Below are 17,093 nucleotides of genomic sequence, written 5' to 3'. Positions count from 1 at the left end.
GATAATCTGCATTATTTGCTTGAATTTTTAAAAAGATTTAAAAGAAACCACTTTACAAAGTGATCATAAGTTAACAAAGAATATTTTCTATAGGGGGTAACTAGTGGCACAGTGGGTAGAGCTCCAGCCTTGTAGTCAGGAGGACCTGAGTTAAAATCTGGCCTCAGATACTTAACACTTATTAGTTGTGTGACCCTGGGCAAGTCACTTAACCCCCGATTGACTCACCAAAAAGCAAGAAAAAAATTTTTATATATATATATATATATATACACACACACACACACACACACACACACACACACACACACACACACACACACACACACACACACACACACACACACATATATTTCCAGAACAAAAGGGGATAAAACCAGAGTTGTAGGATTTAGAGCAGTGAGGAATGATGGAGGTCATTCAGATGAAGAAACTGAGATCTAGAGAGATGAAGTGATGCCCATGGTCATGCAGCTAAGGATTCATCCCTTTATTTCTGACTCTAAATTCAGTGCTCATTCTACTGCTCCACTGTTTTTCTGTAATTAAGCATTTTTATCCCAATTTTACGGACTAGGGAAAATGATGCTCACAGAGATTAAGTGGTTATATAGCTCATAAATGTTAGAGTCATGATTTGAACTCAGGACTCCCGACTCTAAATCCAATGCTCTTTGCACTACACTGTGCTGCTTCACAATGAGTGCCCTTGCTTCCCACACAATAGATATTAAAAGTGAGGTAGTATATGGAGTAGGAAAAGGATCTTGAATTATAATCTAAGCTCTCTCTGCCTTAAGTTTCTAAACTAGTCAAGATTGTGCCTCAGTTTTGCTTATCTGTGAAGAATTATAATTTAGTTTTAAATCTGGAAGGAATTTTAAAGATCATTTATTTTGATTTCCTCATTTTAAAAAATTAAAAGAAGTTAAATGATTTTCCCAGGATTAATAAATGATTAACCCTAATTCCAACTTCTATACCATTCTGCTCTATCTTCATGTCTAAAAAGAGATGTTGTGAGGATAAATGAATGAATGAAAAAGCATTTATTAAAGTACTGTTGTGTGCCAGTAACTGTGCTAGCTCCTCGGGAGGCAAGTCCAAAAATTAGGCAGTCCCTGCCCTTGAGAATCAGTGAAATAAAAGCAAAAGGCAAGAAATTGCATGGCTTTGGGCAAAAAATCATGTTGAAAGCACCACATTACAAATGTCATGATGCCTCCTATGGTATCTGACTCTTTTAAAGGGTATCATTTAGCATATAGAGAATTAGATGAAGGATTTATATCCAGTAGAGGACTTCCCAGCATTTGAAAATTTCCGAAATTCACTTCAAACACACAATTATATGTTATAATGCAATTTATAACAACAGTTCCTCCCCTAAATCCTTATTCTGATGTCCATCATGGCATGGAGATGACCCAGAGTTCTCATAGATTAGGCCAGTTGAAAAATAAGGCTTTCATTTATATGGCCCACCTATGTGAATTGTGTCTCTCATCCAAGGTGTTGAGAGTTTCATTCCAGTGTTGTCTACACTATGAAAAATTTTTTAGCCACAGCAATTCTGGAAGACTGTCTACCAAATTACAGTACGATTACAATTTGTATCAGAAAAAGAGCTTAGTCTTCACTGACAAAATCACATTTTGAAGTACTGACATATTGAAATGTTATTCTTTAATAAAACATTGAGATTAAAGAATAACAGGAACAGATATACAAAACAATATGAAAATAATTTTATGAAATAAAGCTAAGTGAAGAAAACAGATATTGACTATGACTCTATCAAAGGAAGATGTGTTATATAGCTAAAGCATCCCGACCTATTGCAGGCTGGCTTCTGAACTCTTCACTCAGCTAACACTGCTCTTTCCAAAATTCCTAATGATCTTTTATTGCTAAATCTTACTTTTTCAGACATTATCCTTCTTGTCCCCTCTATAGCATTTTGCACTGTTGACCACCTCCTCCTGTTAGGTACTCTCTTTTCTTGATTTTAGCGATATTGATCCCTCTTGGTCTCCCTCTTGCTCATCTGGCCACTATTTCTATACCTCCTTTGCTGAATCATTATCTCCCAAATCATAGGTGTTCCTTAACATTCTGTTATGGACCCTCTTCTTTTTCCTCACTACCTTTTCTTAATGATCTCATTAGATCCCATGGGTTCAATGATCATCCCAATGCAGATGACTCCCGGAGCTATCTATCCAACTCTAGGCTTTCTCTCTTGAGCTCTAATTCTACACCACCGACCATCTATCTGTTGGACATTTCCAATCAGATGTCCCATAGACATCTCAAACCTAATTTGTCTAAAACAGCTCATTATTGTTCCTTTGCACCAACCCAATTCTCTTCCTGTCTCTATCAAATTGTCCATGTTTGTACCTCCAAACGATCTTAAACTCTTCCCTCTCTCTCAGCTGCTGTATCTAGTCATTTGCCAGATTGTGTCACTTTTACCTTCACAGCATCATTTGAATCTTGCCGCTTCTCTCCATTTAGAAGGCCGCAGCAATATTTGTTGTCTCTTGATAGGACCATTGTAACAGCTTGGTCTGCCTACCTCATCTCTCCTCTCTCCTATCCATAGTCTACACAGCTGCCAAAATCATAGCATACAAACTCCTCTGCGTGGCTCCTGTAGCTCCTCACAGTCTGGATCCAGACCTTTGCAAGGTTTATTACATGTGGTTCCCCTTCACACACTTTACATGCCAAAATGGCCTACTGCTGTTTCACATCTTTATCTAGTCTTCATGTCTTTGTGTAGGCATGAAGATTTGATGAAATAATCATTGTAAAATGATTAGCACATGGCATGTAGTAATGTAAATTATTATTATTGTTATTATTATTATACTATCTTGGGTTCCTGGAATGAAATCCTTCCCTACCTCTGCCTCTTAGATTCCCTAACTTCAAAGCCCAGCTCATGTGCTACCTCATATACAAGGCCTTTACTGATCATCCCCCATTCCTGGTACTTTCCTCCACCCCCAGGTTACTCTGTATTAACTTTGTATATCTTTCATATTTATATGTGTTCATGTTTTTTTTTCTTCCCCATATAATTTAAACTTTTTCAGTTAGTTTTTTATTTATAGTTTGTCTCTGTATCTGTAGCACCTGCCACAGTGCCTATACGTAGTAAGTGCTTAATAAATATTTGTCAAATGAATGAAAGGCTGGAAAAATAATGATGGTGAAAAAAGACATGAAGGGAGTGACTGATAAATTTTTTAAATTATCTTCATATCAAGGGTCTTTTTAAAAAATTGATTGTTATGTAAGCTGAATTGGTTGGTTTGTTTTTACTCTTTGAAGTTCACCAAAAAAAATTTAAATACAGTTAAAAATTTTTGCGTTTAAATTTGTGTCACTTAAGTACTGTTTGTCTTAAAGAATGCAATAAAGGGGCAGTGAGGTGCCGTAGTGGATAGAGTGCCGATGATGAGTAAAACTCAAAATTTTGTTGAAAATGTAATACATACCAACTTGCTAATGTTATATATATGGGGATTCTTGATTTAAAAAGAGGAATCCGTTCTCTGAAGTTGTCTTGGGCTTAGGGAAAGAAAAAATATTTTCACCAGTTAAAAATTTATATTCTGTCACTTAAAAATAAACTAATTAGATGAGACTTGTGATCTGGCCCCCGAATTCTCTCAGCAACTTGTTGTAGAAATGCATGGGTTGTCTTTGAAGTCAGTCTCAAAAGTTCAGTAATTTATTCTCCTGGCCTTTTCCCTAGTCTGAGTGGTTTTGTCATCCCAAAATCTTTTGTCATCTCAAAATGTTTTTAAAGATTTTTTTAAAATAACTTTTAAATTTTAATTAAATAAAAATTGTAAAAAAAATTTTTTTTAATTTTCAACCATAATACCTGTGGGGTAATACCCATAAATTAACTTTCTTTTTATGTGAAGTACTTTTTTTATTGGAATAAAGTTCTCATTTTTAAACCCCAATGGTTCCTTTCTAAGATTCCCTATACAATTAAAAACTAGCCAAGTATTATTTATTTATGTTATAATGACCTGAAGAAAAACTGAAAAAAAAAGTTGCATATTAATGAAAACACTTTTATTTATTGTTTAGGGTAATTTTGGGAGTGTGGAAATGTGCCGATATGACCCTCTACAAGACAACACTGGTGAAGTGGTGGCTGTGAAGAAGTTACAGCACAGCACTGAGGAGCACCTGAGAGACTTTGAAAGAGAAATTGAAATTCTTAAATCTTTGCAACATGACAACATTGTTAAATACAAGGGAGTGTGCTACAGTGCTGGTATGGGGCATGTGGAAACTTATTTTCTAATCAAGTATGTCTTCAATAGCTCCAAGAGTAGATTGATATCTTCAGTAAACCTGCAGCAGATCTGAATGAACTGCAGGAATTACCTGGAAGAAAGAGTGTATGTGTACAGTTGAGATTATGTATGGTAGCTATACGAAGTCTTTGCCCAGTTCTTTGTTTTTTCCCTTGAGATTGGGTCTCCCTATCCCATCCATTCTGGAAGTTCAGTGACCACTCATGGGTGCGATCCCACTACTGATTAGCACAATAATTATGACCTGCCCTCTTCCTTCCTTCCTTCCTTCCTTCCTTCCTTCCTTCCTTCCTTTCTTTCTTTCTTTCTTTCTTATTAATTTATTTTTAGTTTTCAACATTCACTCTTATAAGATTTTGAGTTCTAAATTTTCCCCCCGCTCTCCCTTTCTGAAGACAACATGCAATCTGATTATATTAAACACATTTCCACATTAGTCATGTTGTGAAAGAAGAATCAGAACAAAAGGGGAAAACCATGAGAAAGAAAAACACAAAAAGCAACCAAAAAAAGAGAAAATAGTATGTTTCAATCTGCATTCAAACACGATAGTTCTTTCTTTGGATGTGGATAGCATTTTCCATCATGAGTCTTTTGGAATTGTCTTAGATCATTGATCCGCCTTCTTTCTAAGCTAAACTGGTTCCTGCTTCTTCTTCAGCCTTCTAGGGGGCTTTCCACATTGGTGCCAGGCTTAGTACGATATTTAATCAGCCTTAGCCCTGCTGGAGCTCAGCTCCCAAGCTCAAGCAGCCTCTGCCTTCCAAGTAGCAGGAATTATAGTCTGCACCTATAATCCACTGGTTTTGCTCTGTCTATTCTTGGATAATCCATCAGTGAAAGGTATTAATTAATATAAGTTTGTAAGTAAGCACCAGAGATGGTTAAGAGAATGTGAAAGAGATAGACTTTTCTGTTCTGCTCTGTATTCCCATACCCATTTTCTTTGGTGTTGCTTAAATTCAGAATAAAACTAATTTCTTGTTTGACAAAAGATTAAATGAAGATAAATTGAATACAGTGCAGGGGGGACTCTCAGCATTTAAGTATTCTCCACTGAAGTTTGAAACATTCTCTGTACTAGTGATAATTCTTTGTTTTGACTAAGCCCTGTGGAGCCATATATAGTGACAAAAGTGAGGCAAAGCCATTAGATGGTGTAAACCTACATACTATTGCACACTTGTGGTTCTCTGTAGTTTTTTTCCTGGCAGACTACTAGGCTTGGTTACATGCATGTATCCTCCAATAGAATGTAAACTCCTTGAGGACAGGAACAGTTTCACTTTCATTTTTGTATCCCCAATACCTTAGCACATTGCATAGGATGTAATAAGTGCTATTAATAAATGCTCACTACGTAACAGCTAGTTGTGATGTGGGAGGGGAGAGCCATTTGGAGTAGATGAGGAGCACCAGAAGGTTCAAACATTTCTTCCATATTTATTCTACCAATATTTTGTGAGTTGATAAGCTCCTCTTTGGGAATGCCAGTACTCCTCTGAAAGGATTAAGCTTTCTAGGACCATTTGTAGTTTTTATCAATCTGTTCAATATGTAGTCTAGATTAGCTATGGTGATTGGAACTTCCATTTTGAGAAGGAGGTAAGAAGAGAAAGAGGAGATAAACCGGCGTAGGTCACATTCCTTCTCTTACATAATTGGTTCCTCACAACACCTCCCTTCCCATCTTTATTTTGGGCACCTGTAGAGAAATCTGAACCCTGTCTTTTGTAATTCTGAGTGTCTTATGTACTCCATTTAACTACTGAAATGATTTTTATGTTGGCTAAGTATTCTTCCTTTTTTATAGAAGGTATAAAAAAAGAAATAAGCTCTTTATATAAAATGTAGCTTGGTGTAGAGAATAGAAAGCCACCCCTGGACTGAGGCTACTTCTAACACGTATGGGCTGTGTGTCTCTGGGTAGGGTACTTAACCTTTCAGTACTCTGAGACCATGAGTTACAGAGAATGTGCCACTTTGCATTGGTAGAGGGAATTTTTGCAACAGGAGTCCCTTATACCAATGAAATAAGAGATCTAGTGATATGGGTGGATAGAAAGAGAGAGAGAGAGAGACAGTCGGTATGTCTACTTAGGACTTACTGCAGTTATTCCTGCTGCTGGGATGTGTGGTTTAGATATTTATAGCACAGAAATTGGAGTCAACACTCTCAGATTTTCAAATAAAATTGGGACTTGAAATATTCAATTAGATGGAAGATCCTCAGTGGTTAATATTATTTATAATTGTTTTATAATTTGTCTCAGATTTATGTATTTGACCCCAAATTGGGGTGGGGAAGAGTTGTTGGGGTTTCCTTCCAAAAAATTTTAATCAAAATAATGAAAACCTTAATTTTTCATTTGTAAATTACAAGGCCGTCGTAACCTGAGATTAATTATGGAATATTTACCCTATGGAAGTTTACGTGACTATCTCCAAAAACATAAGGAAAGGCTGGATCATAAGAAACTTCTGCAGTACACATCTCAGATCTGCAAGGTAACATCCTGGTCACTATTTTAATACATTCACCATATCTGAATATAGCATTATTCATTTTTTTTCAAATATTGATCTATTAATGTAAATGTCCTTGTCCAAAAAAACCTATAGCTTTTTCAGCCTTTTTTTTCTCAAAGTGAGGCAACTAAGTGGTATATAGTACATACAGTGCTGGGCCTAAGTTCAGATATAACACTTAGTAGCTTCCTTACCTTACGTAACTAGTCAAGCAATGTGACTTCTTGCAGCCTCAGTTTCATCATCTGTAATACGTAGATAATAATAGCACCTACCTTCCAGGGTGGTTCTGAGGATCAAATTAAATAATTTATATAAAATGCTTTGCAAATCTGAAAAAGATTATTTAAATAACTATAAATGATCCCTTATGACATTTCTTTGATAGAAGTAGGAATCTTGAAATTTACTCCTATGTGCACAGCAAAAGTGCTCAAATAACAAGTATGCTAGTATACTCTGGTGGGTTTGGGGGTGTCTCTCTACTGCCATCAGTATGAGCGCCTACTAGCTTTGTTCCCCTTACTCTAGTAGGTACCCAAGGTGAGTAGTATCTCAGTTCCTTTTAACCATTAACATCAATTAGCTTTTACAAAGGGATATTTACTTTAAAAATTTAACAAGAAAAAACATGATTTCCCCAACACCTTGAAGATACAGTCTTAGTTTAGTCCCTCCCATAACATTGGTTCCACCAAATTCACATCCATGTATTTCCTGAGTGCCAGGTGAGGACTGTCAGATTCCACTGTCCTGAGACTTAAAAAGGTCTCCTTGCTCCATAGAACATCAATGGTTTCCTGGCTGTAGAAAATAAACACAGAGGCCAGGAACCAAGAATTATTACTTGGGACCACATGGCCTTGATGGGGAGAAAAGCCCCAAGGCCTCTCCCCTAACAGTGTTGTGTCTCACTGGATCCCATGAGAGAAAACAGAGCTGAGAGGGACTGAGACAAGAGAGATGGTGGAAGCTAACTAAGACCTTCTGAATGGCTCCTCAGCCAATCAGAGAGCTTCCCATTCACCACATGATTAGCTTACCAGAACAAGTTATAAAATATCTGCATATCTTTCACAGTTTCTCCAATGTACTTTACTTCCACATCATCATGACTCTTCCAGAAATAATCTTCCCTCAAGATGATACACAGTCCCAGGAATTCTGTGCATGAACCAGGCCCCCATTGCCCCTGTATATTGTAACAACGACTCATAGTAGTAGTTTGAAGATTTACGAAGTACTTTCATTACAAGATAAGGTAATATAAATATTATCTCCATTTTAGTTGAAGGAACAGGCTAAGAGAGGTAGCAAAGCAAGGATTTGAACCCTGTTTACCTCATTTTAAACCCAGCATTCATTGTATTATACCACACTACCAATCCCATATTAATAGGTTTGGAATGTAATGGAGGTAGCTAGAGTGAAGATGACCACATATTAACTTTGTTGTCATTCAGTCATTTTAGTCATGTCCAACTCTTCTTGAGCCCATTTAATGTTTTTGTTTTCTTTTTTGTTTTTTGGGGGATTTTTTGGCAAAGATACTGGAGTGATTTGCTACTTCCTTCTCGAGCTCATTTTACAGATAAGGAAACTGAGGTAAACGAGGTTAAGTGACTTGCCCCCAGGGTAAGCATAGGTAGTGTCTGAGGCCATATTTGAACTCAGGTCTCTGACTCCATGCCACTGCCCTATCCACTGCGCCACCTAGCTGCTCTTTATACTAACTGCAACAGCTTATTTGTCAATGGTAAAATTGTACTATTGATGTACTTCCTAAGTACTCTTGACACCTGAGACAGGGAAGATTTAGGAGGCAAAATCATTAATAGAGGATTTGTTTGCATTTCATTAAATTAGCTAAGTGAACCATATGTTCTTTATTCAAAGGGAATGGAGTATCTTGGTACAAAAAGATATATCCATAGAGATCTGGCCACAAGAAATATTTTAGTGGAAAATGAGAATAGAGTTAAAATTGGAGATTTTGGATTGACTAAAGTCCTGCCGCAAGATAAAGAATACTACAAAGTGAAAGAACCTGGTGAAAGCCCCATATTCTGGTAAGTTATATTTTTCAGAACAGTTAATGTTTGAGAGTACAAACGTCCATCTTTTGAGAATTTGTCATTTCAATTATTTGTAAAACATTTTACATTTCAACACATTCTGAAGCAAAAATATTTTTCCTTTAAGAAATAATTATGTGAGTTCTGTCCTCTCTGTAGAGAATTGGGGGGGAGGGGTGATAAATTAAGTGCCATGTAGTGTGTGCATTGTCTGATAGAGTTCCTGTTTTAATTGGTTTTGCTTTCATGTTTTTCTTTTTACAATAAAGGATTCAATAGAGGGATAAGAGAGGAGAGAACAAAGCCCCATGGCTTTGTCTATGATGAGGATAGCTAGGTGAGAAAGTCTTCAAAGAGGTTGTGAAGCTAACCAAAGAGAAGGGAGTGAATTCATTCTGTACTTTTTCCCCCCAGTCCTTAGCAGCTATGTCTGCTGAGGAGTCTAGGACAACAACATCTTCAGGGGGTTTCTGGGTTGTATCTTCATAAGGGTTTTGTCCTTGGATGATGACTGTATGGGTCAGGATGGAAGCCAACCTGGTGGTCTGAGAAGAACTAGGGCTCTTGGGCTTATCTGTCCTTAGTTGATAGTCTGCAGTTGATGGTTAGTATTCAGGGTAGCAGAGATATCACACCTATTCTCCACAAAAGTTACTCCCACCTCAATAGTGGCTATGAGATTCAAGCTGAAAACAAGACCTGTAATCTAGGGGGTGCTGTTATTCCTGGAATTGTTGGCCTCAACGACCTTGGGTGTCTCCACCAGCATCTTGGGAAAGACGGTATTGGAAGTGGTTTGACCCACTTGGCACATGCTGCCTCCTTTTTCTCCTTCAGGGAACTTCTCCTTTAACTAGATGACTAGCCTGACCCATCAGTGGCAGGTAGGGGTTGGGGGTTTCCTACAGGTGCTACTCCTCTGGATAATGACTGGCAGGGGCCATGCCCAAAGCATGGCTAGTGGTCTGAGGCCCACTGCCATTCCTGAGGCTCTAAGGCTTAAAGAGCATTCAAAACCAAACCAGGCACTCTTAATGTTTTCTGTTGTTGGGGTTTTTTCCTACTGTACTGTGCCATGACAGAGTATTATTCTTGTGCATCCATTTGTTGACAGAGAAAGGTAATAATTCTATACTTTTAGATACTTCTCAAATATATTTTAATTCTTCCCCATTCATTCATTTATATCACATCACAAGAGTTATACCTTCTTAAATTTATTTTTTTTAAGTTTTTATTTTCTTTAGTTTAATTGTTGGTTTAAGAATAAAAGCTTGATTTTAATTTTCAAAATTAGTTTGAGTCTTTTAACCTGGTTTTGCATCTGGCCTAGAAGGTACAAAATCCTATGCCTAAACAGCATGGCTTTCACTATTTATCACAAATTTGTGAAATATTCTGAGATTCTTTATAGAATAAAAAATGATCCTACACACTGTTCAATTGGTAATAGCATGATGATAACGGAGCTTCCAAGTGCTGTGTTTCCTCACCAGATCTGCAAGTTACCGTCTTTGTTTCATGGTCTTAAATCCTATATCTAATTCCGGCCATTTGAATTTTGTTGGTTATAAAGTAAAGTAAAAAAAAAAGTGTCAGGTTATGAAAGTTGGTTTATACTAATGGAAAACTATTCAAAATAGTGACTTACTAGCATTATTTTCATATATGTTCATTTATACTGTGAAGAAATCAAGAAATCAGGACATACCTAGGTGTGGTCATTCACTTGTTTTGGAAGGTCTCAAGGTTATATGAACAGAATTATAGAATATTAAAGCTGAAAGACACCTTAGAACTTTAGAGATCAAGCCAAGTCCTTCGTTTTATAGCTGAAGAAACTTAAGCACAGAGAGAAGTGTCCAGAGTCACACTGTGAATAAGAAGCAGAGCCAAAATTCAAGACCATTATTTCTGATTCCAGTTCCACAGAAGCACTAATTATACAGAAGTCTGAGAAACAGCGGTCTCAAAATCAGGAAGCTTAAGTCCTATTTCAGGCACCCACATCCTGGTTCTGTAACAATGGCAGTGCCTCTCAGTGCCCCTAGCAGCTCTCCAAGGCCCTCCAAAAGGAGCTCCTGTTCACAGTGGTGGAGAGGTGGTCTCACTGGGAGACCCCTGCAATCACAAATCTGGGATCCTGCTACTTCTCCCCATTGGAATTCTCTAGCAGTTCTCAGTTTCCTTGTATTAAAGAGCAAGTATTACCTTTGCTAGTATAGTTATGCTAAACTATTTCTTCCTGACTTTTTCTTAATAAAATATCCCTGTATTTAAATTATTCTGTATTGAACTGTTTTTGTTTTGGTTTGGTTTTTAACCTGTATAAAGGTGCTGTAACTTTGGAAAATATCCTTCTGTCACAGAGAACATGGAAGTTCTTATTTCTTTTTTCCTAAATATTTCCTTGCTTGTTCCATAAGGTATCATGAAATTCATGTGAACTCTCTGCATATATATTTGCTGTTAGGCATTATCTAAACTGTTTACCATTATAAAAGGCAAACTTTGGTTCAAATGAGTATAAATGCCATTGGATTCTTAATGGATATGTATGTGTGTATACATATATTAGATTTTAAACAGTAAATCTACCTTATAAACAGGACTGATACACACAACTGGGTGTGGGTGTGGGGGGGAAGAAGAGGACCAGAATTTTAAGAATATGATTATGCCAGCCAGCTTTACATGTGGTAATTGCATGTAAGGAAGGAAGTTAGAGCAACAGATCAACATAGGTTTTCATTGAATTATATGTGGATTGCAATTATGTTATGCTGACTTTGGCCAGCCATTGACATGGATAGTCAAGAGTTAACATATAAACTCTCTTAATCTCTGGTCTTAACTGATTTATTATGTGATTTAGGTATGCTCCAGAATCACTCACGGAGAGCAAGTTTTCTGTAGCCTCAGATGTGTGGAGTTTTGGAGTAGTTCTATATGAACTTTTCACATATATTGAGAAAAGCAAAAGCCCACCTGCGGTTAGTATGATATTCATTTTACCATGTTTTGTCTAAAGAGTCAACTAAAAAGTTATAATGAAAATAATTAGTTGATTTAATTTCCATAATGTCCAATATTCTCCTTTGGAGAATCCCCAAAATGGCTTTAAATTCTTTGGTCCTATTATACTTATTTTTTTAAAATAGCAGTAAAACAAGTTCATACAGCATTGGTTTTATTCTTTATGAGTATCACATTTAGAAGGCTCATTTCATGTAGGAAATGTTGCATAAAGCAAAACTTTTTGCTGTTGGCTGATTGGGAAGTTACTTCGTTATTTTTGCAGGCAGTTAGCATTGTGGAAATATAGAAATGTTATAGGGATTTGGCAGTTCTATTGGAAACATTTTTTTTAGTGTATAGATAATTTTGATCATTAACAAAATGTATCATGGCATACTCATTGCACACAGGTGTCTATCTTGTTTGTTCATTGCTTGTTCTCTAAGATGTCATGGTCCCAAAGAACTATATGTAAAATTAACTAGTAATTTTACGTAAAATTAGCTCTGGAAAGCAATTTCAGTTATATCATTGAAATTGGCATTTCATTTCAGGAATTTATGCGTATGATTGGTAATGACAAACAAGGGCAGATGATTGTATTCCATCTGATAGAACTTTTGAAGAATAATGGAAGGTTGCCAAGACCAGATGGCTGTCCTGATGAGGTAATTAAATTATCAATATTTTATCTGTTATCATTAGTTTATAATAAAAATCTACATCTCCATATGTCCTTTTTCCCAACTATAAATTTTAATTAGTTGGACTTTTAGATAAAAGTTGGCATGACTACTTATATAACATGGAGCCAGGGCAAAGCAACGATAAATAATGCATATCTTCAGTTCCCTACGTTCTTGTTCTAATTAAATGATGGATTTTTCTGTGTCTATGTAGATCTCTGATTTCTTCTCTCTTCTCCAGATTTATGCTATCATGACTGAGTGTTGGAACAATAATGTAAGCTTACGCCCTGCCTTTAGAGACCTTGCTCTTCGAGTGGATCAGATAAGAGATGACATGGGTGGATGAAAAAATTGAACTTCATCTTAATGCTACAGAATTAAATTTTGGCCTTCAGGACTATTCTCACATGTTGTGGTGGTGAACAGAACAGAAATGCAAATATCTCTTCAGAACTTACAGATGCAAATCTCTCATCAAAACTTGCAGACTCCATCACGTGTTTGTTTTCTCCACTAGGATGTATTTGCTCCCAAGAGAACATGCCAATGAAACCTATTAATAGGGAATTTTTTTGTATCGAGATGGTGAAAGTGTTCCTGTGTGTGGTCAGTCAGTGTCACCATTATTTGCCTTACTTGGCAAAGCAAAAAAGAAAAGGAGGAAAAAAAAGAGAAAGACTTCTTTTCTGACTCAGTTAAATTTTTGAGAGGTGAAATCATTTAATTCTTTTTTTTTCCCGCAGAGTTAAAGATGCAGAGAATATATTTGTACAGTCTTTTCCACAGTGAATGTATAAAGAACTGGGCCTCTTGTGTAGTGTTTTGCGCAAAAGTTCATAGTCATTGGTATTGTTTTCTAATCTTTCCAGTGTTGATCCACACATATTAGCTTCATGAACATTAGAACCAAGATAAGATGTTTAGACTTCTTAATAAGCAACTTTCTGTGTGCGTGTTCAGCTCTGTCATTGGCCATCCTCATCATCAACAGGTGTACACTTTTAGCAGGTTGTTTCGTGTACTGTAAATGTTTTTCAAGACAAAGGGAACAATCGTATAGTTTTACTTTTACAGGATAACTCCGCTCCCATCCTACCCCCTTAAAAATATATTTCAAGAGGCAGCTAGGTAGTGCAGTGGATAGAGCAATGGGGGCCCTGGAGTCAGGAGGACCTGAGTTCAAATCCAGCCTAAGATACTTGACACTTACTAGCTGTTTGACCCTGGGCAAGTCACTTAATCCTGATTTCCTCACACACACAAAAAAAATACATTTTGAAATGGAACAAGCATACAAAGATATAGCACAATGTATTTTCTACTTGGTTTTCTTGTAGCGTTTGTGGTAGAAACATTTATTAAGTAGAATTCCCTTTACATGTACTTTTTGGTAAGATAAGAACAAACAGGTATACTTGAAGCTTCTTCACACTGAATAGTAGTCTTATTTTAAGACTTTTTTTGGAAATAAGAATATTAACAATTTTCATCCCCTCAATTATTGTTTTCCTTCAATTCAGTATCTTTCCTCACTCCTTGGAACCATGACACACTTAAATTGAGTGAGTGAAGGAAACAAAGACATAAATAGCTTTCTATTTCTGAAACTGTATAAACCTACTCATAGGTTGTGGGATGGGTTAGGAAGAGAAAAGTTTAATTCTTGGTCGACCTTTTATTTCCTAAATATATTTGTATTTCTTGAAGAATATATTTAAGGGGTAGCAAAATTTCTTTTTCTGGAATCCAAGATGATTTCCTATCTGTTAGAGATTTCATCTTACCCAATTTAAGAGCAAATTGAAAATGATGAAAGCAGGTGATTACAGTTCCTAATTTTTAAAGTAACAATACAGAATTCAAGGAACATTAGGAATATATATTTTCATTGTGATACACTGAATATGAAGCATTTCAAAATATAGTTCATATGTCTTGCTCTACTTAGAGTATTGAAAGTTAAATGAAATTTTTAGTGTCACTGCACTCTAGATAATTACATTTAATAATATTTTGGGCTCATTTGCACGAAGTTTAAAGCACGTATCTTGCCTCAAAATAATAGCACATTCTTACTAGAACAAGTTGTTTTTTTTTAAAGCCATGCACCTTTCTTCAAACCAAGTCCCATTATCATTTTCTAAATACTGCTTTGGAGATGACTTAAATCGGAAACTTAACTGGTGTTAAAAAAAATTTTTTTCTTTTATACAGGAAGTAGCCTATACAGTTTTTTTCCTATCCATTTTATTTTATTTTTTTAATTACACAGTACCATCATAGCTTCAAAAAAAGTTTTGGTAGACTATTGAATGCAGAAGTAATATAAAAGAACAGAGTATTACATTTGTAATAAGATTTATAGTGTATATTTTAGAGAAAGCTGAATATAATTTCTGTTTATTTAAAAAAAAACTCAGGGATGTCTGTATCATAATGCAATTATGAGATCTTCCATGCTGCTAGTTTTCAAGTGAAAGGTAAGCCCTTATTTCTTTTAATACAGTATGCTTGTTTTTGTACCTGGTACTAAAACTCAAGTACAAAAGGAGATGATGATTCTGGAGTGCTATAACATTTTGTTTTATGCTTTTGTTTTTTTTTTTAAAGGGTTATTAGCTAGTTTTTTTTTAACTTTTATAATGTTTAAATTTTAAGTATTAGATAAAGGAGCACAATGCAAACAAATGTCCTTCATTGTATTAGAACAGATAATTAACCAACCTACTGAAAAACTCCAAGTTTTTTTTTATTATTTTTGAGGATTTGTATTGTGGTGATTTTTTTTTATTCTGACCATGCATAGAAATTATAACTTTCCAAAACATTTAACTGTTCTGTGGTTTACACAAGAAACAGGTAAGTGACCACTGCTTTAGTTGATGCCAAACATAATCTCCTCAAATGAAGGCGCTTCAGAAGGAAGGTTAGACGTCTTGTTAGGATTTTCAACATTGCTGTAAATACTCCAATTTCCTTCTTTATTTTTTACACTCTTTGCATTAATGGAGAAACCAGTTTCTTTCCTTAGTAGTCATTTACTTTGGGAAAATTGCTTTTTCTGTGTTATTATATATGCTACCAAAAGTGCTATGGAAAAGTATAATTTCCCTCCACATACATGACCAGCTGCTATGAAGTTACGTGAAACTTTTATCATAGCTACAGATTTTCTAATGCTTCAAAATTATTTAAACAAGTCATTTTCATAACACATTGTTCATTACAAAATCCTATAATTGCACGTTTGTGTCTCCCCCATAAAGTACCATTTTGAGGTCTATTTATTGGTGCAATTTGTTTTCTCAAAAAATTAATCTTCCACACATTCCCCAAAGTTGTGACCATCATTCATGTAGTTAGTGATGTAGATGTAAGTTTCCACTGCATGGAAGTGGGGAAACTCACTTGTTGATTTAGGTGTTGGCAAATCATACTCATTAATAAGGGAAACTCACCTGCTGGTTTAGGTATAGATAGTTCACAATATCTATGAAATGCTTCCGTAGCTCTCTGATGCCAATCACTGTTCTGTCCTCCTGAGCATTGCTGTACCCAACCTAGTCCAAACTATTAAAATGATTTTTTAAAATGAAGGCTTCCTCTTGTTTTTCAGGGTAGGTTTATACAACTCTCATATTACCCTTAGTTCATTGTGTTGGAATATCCTTTGCCAAATAAATATGTTTATGTACAATAAATATGGAAAGTCAGGTGTTAAGTTTTAAAATGTGTGTCTGTGTTTACACCCATGTTTCTAATTTCACAAAGAACTCTGGATCTGGTGTCCAAAAACTGCATTCAAAGGTGAGCTCTGCCACTTGCGACCTGGGTGACCTTCATCAGTTCACTTTAATCTCTCTAGACCTTGTTTTGTACACTTATAAAAGGAGAGGGTTGAATTACGTAATCTCTAAGGTCTGCTTCTGCTCCAAATCTATGGTCTTCTGATCCATATTTGCCATTATCCTTTCTAAAGTAATTAAGCTTATTAGTTACTGAGTTTATACCAGATGGCACTCTGTGTCTAGGAATAATTTTTAAACTATGATTTCTTCTTTTTTAGTCACTGAATAACCTTGATTAGGATAAACAGGTTTTGAACTCAAAGGGACCTTAAAGATCATTTCATTTAACACTCCCATTTTACAGATGAGGAAACTCAGGGCTAGAAAGGTTAAATGTCTCATCAGATGTCACCTAGGTAGAAAGTGTCAGAGCTGAAGTTCAAATGAAAATGCTCTAGAAGACTCCAAAGGCCTTCACTAAAATTGTGAGCATTGTTAACAGTGTATTCTTATGTTAAAAGGCCTATCAGAGCAAAGTGTTAGAAAATTCAATTTTGAGCATTATTGCAACAAATCTATTTTTTTTTAATGAGGGAAATGGATTGGAGGCTCTAAAACAGGATAACTTGACCTGACGTCCACAAG

At 35.8% G+C, this 17,093-nt stretch overlaps 1 protein-coding gene across 1 annotated transcript in view; it reads left to right on the top strand.

Moving 5' to 3' along the window:
* JAK2 (Janus kinase 2) overlaps positions 1 to 16,256 on the top strand; it is a 136,559-nt gene extending 120,303 nt beyond the window's left edge. The window contains exons 19-24 of the mRNA XM_078151699.1: positions 4,117 to 4,306; positions 6,733 to 6,857; positions 8,775 to 8,947; positions 11,829 to 11,946; positions 12,526 to 12,639; positions 12,899 to 16,256. Of these exons, the coding sequence (XP_078007825.1) occupies positions 4,117 to 4,306; positions 6,733 to 6,857; positions 8,775 to 8,947; positions 11,829 to 11,946; positions 12,526 to 12,639; positions 12,899 to 13,006 (828 nt within the window). The 3' untranslated portion in view covers positions 13,007 to 16,256. The remainder of the gene's footprint in view (positions 1 to 4,116; positions 4,307 to 6,732; positions 6,858 to 8,774; positions 8,948 to 11,828; positions 11,947 to 12,525; positions 12,640 to 12,898) is intronic.
* The last annotated feature ends 837 nt before the right edge of the window (positions 16,257 to 17,093 follow it).

Source organism: Phascolarctos cinereus, unplaced genomic scaffold, assembly GCF_003287225.1.
Source record: "Phascolarctos cinereus isolate Bilbo 61053 unplaced genomic scaffold, phaCin_HiC Scaffold_4;HRSCAF=312, whole genome shotgun sequence".
In the NCBI taxonomy this organism is placed as follows: Eukaryota; Metazoa; Chordata; class Mammalia; order Diprotodontia; family Phascolarctidae; genus Phascolarctos; species Phascolarctos cinereus.
This window is presented reverse-complemented; position numbering and strand designations above follow the sequence as displayed.